At 31.7% G+C, this 10146-nt stretch overlaps 1 protein-coding gene and 1 long non-coding RNA gene across 2 annotated transcripts; one reads left to right on the top strand and one right to left on the bottom strand.

The window, feature by feature from the left end:
- Window positions 1-580: 580 nt before the first annotated feature.
- LOC121206458 (uncharacterized) lies at window positions 581-2873 on the bottom strand. The gene is made up of 5 exons (XR_005901495.1): window positions 2700-2873; window positions 1835-2603; window positions 1486-1763; window positions 1090-1413; window positions 581-976 (listed from the first exon to the last, which is right to left on the bottom strand). It is a non-coding gene; the product is annotated as an uncharacterized lncRNA (long non-coding RNA).
- Window positions 2874-8020: 5147 nt separating this feature from the next.
- Window positions 8021-9841, top strand: LOC107931395 (GRAS family protein RAD1). The gene has a single exon (XM_016863274.2). The coding sequence runs from the start codon at window positions 8090-8092 to the stop codon at window positions 9659-9661; it is 1572 nt and encodes a 523-aa protein (XP_016718763.2). The 5' UTR covers window positions 8021-8089; the 3' UTR covers window positions 9662-9841.
- Window positions 9842-10146: the final 305 nt, after the last annotated feature.

The following is a 10146-nucleotide window of genomic DNA, read 5'->3' as shown; positions in this document are numbered from 1 at the left end:
TTAAAACCAAAAAATATTTGTTGCGTTCCCGATGTTTCCTTACGTTATCAATAAAACCTTCTCGTAAAAGTATTTTAACAATGTTTTCAATGATGTTAGTAGATCCTATTTGAATCATTCCTTTTCTATTCATATCAGCATTTCGTATAGTCTTCCTTCTTTTCATTTTGCAAATCTTCTTCCTTCTTCTCATTTTGCAATTTCAAAATGTTTAAAATCATTAATTAAAAAAATATTTTTTAATATACTAATTACAAATAATTAATGGTTATATTTAAATATTTAATATGTGTTTACATATTCTAATTAAATTTTATAAGTAATTAATATTTATTACTTAAAAATATTTAAAATTTATATTTCATTTATTAAAATATTAATAACAAGTTATAATATTTTTTTTTATATTCTTACTAAAATATGATAATATTAACTAATTTAAATTTTATTTAAATGCATATTTATTTCTTAATAATAACATTAAAAATAATATGTCTAAAATGAACATTTTATTTCTCAAAAGTACTTTTTGACAGTAATGACAAACAATCAAATTTTAAACTAAACTTTTTCAAAAAGATTTCTCAAAAGCATTTTTCCATAGAACTTTTCAAAAGCATTGCCAAATTATATCCGACTGGCCCGACACTGTTAACAGGGTTTCAGTCATTTTTCAATTTCCAAATCAATATACATTTCAATTTGTTTCTCAATATTCACATATAAGTCATAAATTCAATTCAATATCAATAATCACATACTTACCTTTACTATATTCACTATGCATATTTGTCCCTTTCTTTTTCTTTTTCTTTGTTTTATTTCTTTTATTTTATGTTATTTCTTTTATTTCTTTCCCTGGTCTTCAAAAGTAGCTGCACCTTCCCCTTATGATTTTGGATTTGTAATGGCTGCTTCTACTTGAATCAGAGATTCCGTGATCTCCCTCAGACTTTCTTTAATCTGCTTCATATCACTTTTTTTTTTGTTTTTTGTTTTTTACATGAATAAAAGGATTCGAATCATAAACAAATATAAAGGCAAAAAAACCAATAAATAGTGAATGACAAAAAATAGAAAGGTGCATACCTTTTTGGCTCTTCCCTGAGCTCTTTGAGCTCTCTAACCCAAGTTTTATTTTGCGGAGGCTTAAGGGGAGGGATAGTCTCAATTCTGGTCTCCTCAGCACTCTCCAACTAAATTTTTATAGCCTTCTTTGATTTATTCAATCTTATGAACCTCTCTCCTCCAGCGGGAGCTAGTTTACGGTCCAACCTTTCGCCAAGCACATTTGTCACCACATTTGGCTCAAAACGTTTATTTTTTAGTGCTTTTACCAAGTCAGCTCTGATCTTAACCTTACCGCCGGCTTCCTTCAAAATATGATACAAGGTTTTCTCAGCAGATTCCATCCTTCATTAAGATTATCAATCAGATCACCTTGATACAAAAAAAAAAGAGTTAAAACGTAACGCTATAACTCACATCTCAAACGACATTTGGACTTCCGTTTGATTCTTTTTCTTCTTAGTTTGCTTCTTTTTTTTTTTTTTTTTTGCAGTCTTCCTTTTGGAGGTGTCTCCTTGTACAATCGACGTTGTGGAGGTTTCTTCCTGGACCGATGGTGTTCGCCAAGCACATTTGTCACCACATTTGGCTCAAAACGTTTATTTTTTAGTGCTTTTACCAAGTCAGCTCTGATCTTAACCTTACCGCCGGCTTCCTTCAAAATATGATACAAGGTTTTCTCAGCAGATTCCATCCTTCATTAAGATTATCAATCAGATCACCTTGATACAAAAAAAAAGAGTTAAAACGTAACGCTATAACTCACATCTCAAACGACATTTGGACTTCCGTTTGATTCTTTTTCTTCTTAGTTTGCTTCTTTTTTTTTTTTTTTTGCAGTCTTCCTTTTGGAGGTGTCTCCTTGTACAATCGACGTTGTGGAGGTTTCTTCCTGGACCGATGGTGTTTTAGAGGCTTTTTCATGGACTGATGGCGTTTTAAAGGTTTCACAATAGACCGATGGAATTTTCGAGGTTTCTTCAGCAACAACATTATCTCCATGCGTGGAAAGCATAACTTCCGCTACTAAATCTTTATCATCATTTTTTTTTCACATTTTGAATTGCAAAAAAAAGAAAAATCTGGCCAAACGCTAATGAAGAAAAAATGAAAAGCAAAAGAAGAATATAGAGAGAGTTAGGGTCTCTCTGCTCTAAGAAACTCAAATATGAAATCAACATGGAGCAAGCAACAAACTTTCTTGTATTTTTTTGTTAAGCTCTATTTTTCCCCTTACCCCTGGCTGCTACAAACTGTGGGCCTCGTGGGCAATTTTTTTAGAAATATTAATAATTGTATTTTGCTTCATTTTTTTTTGTGTAATGGGCCTATTTTGCCCAGGGGCCAAATAATAAATAAAACAAAAACAAAACAAAACAAAAAAGCAGTAGCCCAATTACAAAGAAAAGAATAGTAACCCAAATGGTCAAAACCCAAAACAGCCCAAAACAAAAATAAACAGAAAAACAAAAAAAAACTAGGTGTGCCGCCCTAGTCCCTAGCCTCTGCCCACCTGCTCCACCGCTCATTTGCACCTACAGAGAAGCAAAAAATAATCATTAACAAAACAAGTTACCATTGACATCTGCTGAGGCTCCTGGTGCGGCTATGGCTGGAGGAAGAAAAGTCACCGAGAGAGTTAGCGAGGGAAGCCCTCCTGGTAGTTGACTTGAAAACTGAAGTCGCCATTGAGAAAACAAGAGGCAGAGAGAGAGAGATGAGCGATTGAATGGGGGAATTTATTAGGGATTTAGAGAAGAAGAAAACTTATGATTTTGGAGCATTTAATTTTGAATCGAGAAAATTTAAAACGAACGCAAAAACAGATACAGCTAAACCAGGACAGAGGGAGCCGCAGAAGAGAAAATGATTTTGAAATAATGGGGAGATTGGCTGAGAGATCAAAATTTGAGGAAATTTGAAATATAGAGGTGTAAAAATAGAAAATAGACACTTAATTGTAATTATTCATTTTTATTCTGATTGAATAGTAAGGATCTTTATATTTGCTATGTAATTTATTAGTAGTTTTTAATTCACAAAAAAAATATTTTTTAAATTTTAAAAATACATGAATACTAAATATATACGCTAGTTTATGAAATTTCCTTTAATTTTTAGAATCTTTTAAAGTTTTTTAAATTTTTATTGATTTTTTTAAAATATATAAAATTTCGTGGAACTTTTTATATTTCATATATTTATATAATTTGTATATATTTTTATACTTTAAAAAATGAATAGAATCAAGCTGAAATTAATAAAATATATAAATAAGTTGAAGGTTAAATTTATTATTATGTAAATTAAAAAATTAATTCACATTTTTTATTGCTCAATTAACGAAAATATGGGTGACTATTTCACTTTAACTTAAAAAATTTTAAATTAACAAATAATTGAAAGAAGTAAAGAATTAAGTAGAGAGATCAAGCCTCGTACTTAAATAATTTACACCAAAAAATAATCAACCAATTCCATGGGTGGGCTGAGATAGTTAAGTAAATACACAATCGTATGTAAATGTTATATTATATTTAAATTATGTAAAAATTATCAGATCGAGTGCATGTCTAGAGCTGATCATGGGCTGGGTGGCCCGACCCGGCCTGAAGGCTCGCATGAAAATAGGAGGGTTTGGGTAAAAATATAGGTCTAGAAAATGGGTTTGGGCAAAAAAACGAGGCCCGTTTAGAAAACGGGCCGACCCTCGGGTAAGAGTTTTTTGGCCCAGGCCCGGCCCAGCCCGGCCCGAATTATATATTAATATATTTTTTATTTTATTTTTAATCATTTTAAAATTTTAATATAACCATTTTTTTATTATATTGTCAATTTATGTATTGTTTTAAGAATTGTTTTAGTATTATTTTTATTTGTTTTAATATTTGTTTTAATATTTTTAAATATATTTGATTTATTATATTTTTAAAATTTTTTATTTAATGAAATAAGCAAAAAAAAATTAATATGGGTCGAGCCGGGTCGAACTCGAGCTTAACAAATTTATTTCGGGTCGAATTTAAATAAATTTTTAGGCCCATATTTTTAGCCAAGCTAGGCCCGAACTTAGTATACAAGCCTAAAATTTTATTTGGACCCGGCCCGGCACAGCCCATGATCACCTCTATGCATGTCCAAAGAGGATGAATAAAATGCAAAAATGGTAAGGGGAGGGGAATGGAATCACGTGGGCTCAGCCCCGTTAATACTATGGACCCATCACGTGGGACCCACCCACCAACCCAAGTTGTTCAAGCTTTGGATGGATCTGGTTTTTTTTTAATTCTTACATTGTAATACCTTTGTTTTTTAGTATTTAATATTTAATTTATGTGATTAATTTTAAAATATATAATATTTAATATATCATTGTAAAAATATTTCATTTGTATTGTAAAAATATACAATATTTAATAACATTACATGAGCTATCTAGAAAAAATACAAATAAAAACCTTGTATTAGCCTCATTAGGCCTCTAGTTTGGAAGGCTAGAAGGCATTCATATTTCTTTTCAAACATAGTACCTGAAATCAAACCACAGCACTAGGATAGAGGATGTAAATAACATATCTTTTCTACCCTAAGAGATGAATTTTAGCTTTAAGATTTTGGGATGCTATTAAAAATTTTCAAAAAGTTAGGAAGATTTAATAAAATTGTTTAAAAATTTTAGTAAGTTTAATTAAAAATTCCAAAAAATTTAAAGTTAAGTAAAAATCAATAAAAAAATTGGACTTAAATTTTCAATATATGTAAAACCGACTCAATGAAAGATAGTTATATTAATTTAAATACCAACGATGTGACCATTGAAGATTCAAACAAATCAACAATGAATAAAAAATTGTAATTATGACCAAACATATAAATTCAAAGTGTGAATTATGGTAACATTATTTGGTTGGGTAGAATCGAATCTTATTACTACCCACTCCATCAATTGAAGGATATCTATGCTAGCTATTTAGAGCTTTCCTTGAAGCTATTGTTTGCAAATTTGCTGGCCGAGGTCTCATTCTTTATGGGCCCATGATAAGACACCAACCATGGCAAAGCCTTTAAAAACAAGCTTCCAATGTTGCCAAAAGCCCCGTTAATTCTATGGACCCATCAACACGCCATGTGCCTTAGAGAACACCATATATAATTTTTTTTTATATAATTTAATTCGACTGTCGTATCTTTTTTCTAATGCGAGGCTTCTTTTATGTCCATGATTTTTATTTTTTTTTGGGGGGCGCGGGGGTGGGGGACGAAGAATATTTTGTAGAATATGTGTTGTTGTAGTTCTTCGGCTATACACAGTATGATTTTTTTTTCATTTATTTAAACGATTATATTTTATCAGAATATAAATCTTATACAACTATTTTAAAAAATGAAGATTCTCATAATTTGTTATTTCAACTATGTGAGTATATATATTATTTTCCAAGAGTTCCATATATTTAAAGAGTTTTTAAGTATCAAAGCTACATAGGTATGTTCATATATGAATTTAGATATGCATGTTGGTAAGGGATTTCTGACTTTTAAGAGAAGATTATGAATTGTTATTTGTCTAAAATCGGTAGACTTTAATTTAGAATTTTTTTTATAGAGTAGAAATGAATTATAAATTTTTAAAAGGTCAAAATATAATTCCATCATCTATTAATATATGATTGTATTGTTTTTGAAGGGGATTAATTTTTTTTTTTAGGAAACCAAAGTTCAATTTAATCACATATTAATTTATAATTTAAACATTTCTTGAAGGGTTGCATAGCAATTTTTCAATTTTGTGGAGACTAAAGCCCTTGTATGCCCTTTTAAATTTGCCCTTGCTCTGAACACACTTAGTATTGTCGCTGGTTAGGTTTTGTCTCTTAACTCTACGAAGAGCTCGAGAAAATTGCTTAAACATATGATGAAAGTGCCTTGTAAAGTGCTTGAGAAGATAGACCATACATGCGCACATAATCATCCTTTAAAGAAATATAAACAAATACACTTCGCGGGGTTTGAACCCATACCCTATAACAACATATAGAGCAATTTTGAGTAATTACACTACTACTTAAAGCTAGCATCTTATATATTATTCTGACTCTAAAGTATCAAAACATATATATACAAGGGATAGGCAGGACTTTCCATTTAATGATAAAATTTCCATTTAGCACATTAAATTTTTTTTTGAAATTATAAATTAATGTAATAATAAAATTAAACTTTAACTCTAAATTTTTTAAATTTATTTTTTAATTCCTCAATTTTCCAACTTTACACATAATTAAACACATATATCTAATTAATATTTATATATTTAAAGAGCTGTACTATGAATATTAAATACGAATGCCTCAAAAATTGAAGAGTTTCATTTGAACATAGAAAATATGGCAGCATTGGTGATATCAAACAAGATTATTGATGAAATGCAGCCAATTCAATTGCAAGAGTTAAATGACAAAAGGTCAATAGACCAATAATAGTGAGTTTTTAGCAGCGTAAAGGGCTCTAAGACCTCCTTATTCAATTATTCTTAGCATCATTTATATATTATATTTGTTTCTTTCATTTCAATGTTCTCAACAGCCGGCACCAAAAAAAAACATATTATTGTAACACCAGCATTTTTACTCTCAATAGGGGGACATTTTTTTCACATATTAAGAAAATCCAACAACAATATATAGCTATCTATCTAAGTATATATCTTGTTGCATTGTCACGTATATATGAATGATATATGAGTATATATTTGATAAAATGATAAATTTAAAAACTATTATTATATTGAAAAAAAGTGCTTTTTGTTTTTATCAAAGGAAGTTCTTTATACTGCACATAAGTTGTGGATGTAATATTTATAGTTTAATTTGGTATTTTTTATTATATATTTTTTAAATTTTAAAATTTTAGTTATGATCAATGATAGTTATTAAATTTTAATTTTATTCGATAAACATATTATCATATATTTAATATTATGTCAGCTTGTTAATTTCTCATAATATTCACAAAAAAGTAACATCTTCTGCTTAATTGATTTAAGACAATCTTGATAGAAATTTCAAAATTTAAAAAAACATAAAGACTGAAAATGATCAATATAGACAATATGGACTAAATTTGTAACTTATATATAATATATGGCTAATATCAAATTTTGATTTAAACAAATTAAGCTATTGTTGTTTGGGTTGGAATTAAAAATTTATAAAAAAAAAATTCAATAATTAAAATTAACCAAATTAAACTATAGAGATTAAATCAACAACTTATGTATATTACACGTACTTATAGCATAATTTGAGCAAACAACTTTCTTAAGTAAGAAAAGTAAAAAGTCAAAGAGAATATGTAGGACTGCAGAAAATGACATTTACCACGACTAAATTCATGGTTACCACCTAGAGTGGAAGTTTAGACAAGTTTATTAATTACATCCAAAATGTTGGGAAGCCAAGAGGCAAGGTAATTGTTGAAATATTTATTCTCTAAATTTGATTTTTTTTTCAATTTTGACTCTTAATATTTTTTATTTATATTAATCAATACAGAAATTTCATCTTTACATTAATCTTTAAATATCACAAAAAAAATTTTAAAAATTTATCCAAGTTATGTCACTTCAAATTTTTTAGTAAAAAATTATTTTTTAAATAATGATATGATACAATATTAGAGTATTACATTATTACATGGATAAAAGATAGAAAAATTGTCAAGTTCTAAGACTAATACGATAAAACAGTTTAAGGATTAAATTGAAAAAATTGTCAAAGTTTTGGACTAACTGTTGATTTACCCTTCTTTTATTTTATGTCTTGTCTGAGTTTAAGTGATGCATGCTCTAAAAACGCCAATCAGATTTGTCCGAATTATTGAATGAAAATCTCGATGATAACGCTTTTACAAGAAAAGCCCATTGCATAGGTTTCTTATTTAAAGCATCGAAGCTTGGTCTTAGGGTCTTTCAGAGCTTTGTTGAAGATATTTTAGAAAAAAAGAAGAAGAAAAAACAACAATGTCTCATGGTTTCTTGCCAAATGAGTTTCAAAATTCAGATAAGATCGATGAAGTGATCGGTCTCGATCTTACGCTTTCCGCCATGGGCATGACTTTCTGTTCTCACCGTTTTATGCCTTTAATTCTGGACAACGATGATAATAACTGGAGCCGCCGGTTTTTTGAAGAAGAAAACAGAGATAATAAGAGGCTGAAAGGAACTATTAACGGCGGAAACAGCGACGGCGGGATGAGCAGGAACGGCAGCAATGGTAGTTTGAGTAGTTTGTCAAGTCTTCATTTCAGAGACCATATATTGACTTACAGTAAAAGGTACCTTGCTGCTGAGGCAGTAGAAGAGGCGGCGGCTGCTGCGGCAGCGATGGCAGCCGGTTATGAAGAAAATGGAGTCCAAGAAGACGAAACGGCATACGGGATGAGGCTAGTTCAGCTTCTCATCGCTTGTGCTGAAGCGGTGGCTTGCCGCGACAAGTCCCATGCCTCGGCGTTACTATCGGAGCTTCGCACCAATGCCTTAGTGTTTGGCTCGTCGTTCCAGAGGGTGGCGTCGTGTTTCGTTCAAGGATTGGCGGACCGTCTCGCTTCGGTTCAACCACCAGGGACGGCGGTCGGCCGTGTCCAGCTGCCGCCGGTAATGAACATAATGGACATCATGTCGGATTCCGACAAGAAACAAGAAGCTTTCCGCCTTGTTTACGAGATTTGCCCGCACATAAAATTCGGTCACTTCGTAGCTAATTTAGCTATATTGGAAGCCTTTGAGGGAGAGAGTTTGGTCCACGTAGTGGACCTAGGGATGACCCTTGGTTTACCACAAGGTCACCAATGGCGTCACCTTATTCAAAGCCTCGCCGCCACACGTGGCGGCGCTGGCAAACCACACTGTATACGTCTCCGTATAACCGCCGTAGGTCTCTGCGTAGACCGATTCGACGTTATCGGAAAAGACCTTAAAACCTACGCAAAATCCATGGGAATCAACCTGGAATTCAACATCGTTGAAAGCAATTTAGAGAATCTAAAGCCTGAAAATATCAAAGTTTCCGATGATGAAGTCCTTGTCGTTAACAGCATTCTTCAACTTCATTGCGTCGTTAAAGAAAGTAGGGGGGCTTTAAACTCAGTTCTTCAAATGATCCATGAGCTTTCCCCTAAGCTTTTAGTACTCGTCGAGCAAGATTCAAGCCATAATGGACCTTTTTTTCTCGGAAGATTCATGGAAGCACTCCATTATTACTCTGCAATCTTCGATTCCCTCGACGCAATGTTACCCAAATACGACACCAGGCGAGCCAAAATGGAACAGTTTTACTTTGCCGAAGAGATTAAGAACATCGTGAGTTGCGAGGGAGCTGATCGGGTCGAACGGCACGAGAGGGTCGACCAGTGGCGAAGACGAATGAGCCGAGCAGGGTTCCAAGCTACACCATTGAGGTTGATGAGTCAAGCCAAGCAATGGCTTGGGAACAATAAGGTTTGCGAAGGTTATACCGTTGTGGAAGATAAAGGGTGTTTGGTTCTTGGTTGGAATGCCAAGCCCATTGTTGCAGTTTCTTGCTGGAAATGCTAAGGAACAAGGACAAAAACACCATGGATGAGAGATGCTCACTACTTGTTTGTTTAAATTCCAATAAGACAATATTTCCAGTAGTGGAAATGGAATGGTTATTGTAAACCATGCTTGTGATTTTATGCTTTTAAGAACTTTGTTGCAGATGAATGAACAGCTACGATGGCTGTTGAAACTTGACCCTATTCTCACAATGATTGAACAGAATTGAAATAAAGACAAAAAATGTGTGTTTTTGTATGTGTAAAATTAAACTGGATTTTTCATTTGTAATTAAACGATTCGATTAATTTTTTTCAGTGATTAGACTTTAATTTGTTTGATTTTATTAAGAACAAGATTAATTAATCATACGCCCTCAAACTATGGCTTAATTTGAAAATTGATCTCAATCTTTAAGATGTTTTAGTTAAGTCCTCAAAATATTAATATTGTATCATTAACCTAGACTTTTAATTATTAGCTCGAATTTGGCCTTGAATATA

The sequence above is a fragment of the Gossypium hirsutum genome, chromosome A09, assembly GCF_007990345.1.
Source record: "Gossypium hirsutum isolate 1008001.06 chromosome A09, Gossypium_hirsutum_v2.1, whole genome shotgun sequence".
Lineage (NCBI taxonomy): Eukaryota > Viridiplantae > Streptophyta > Magnoliopsida > Malvales > Malvaceae > Gossypium > Gossypium hirsutum.
The sequence above is the reverse complement of the archived record's forward strand: the minus strand, read 5'-3'. Positions and strand labels throughout refer to the sequence as shown.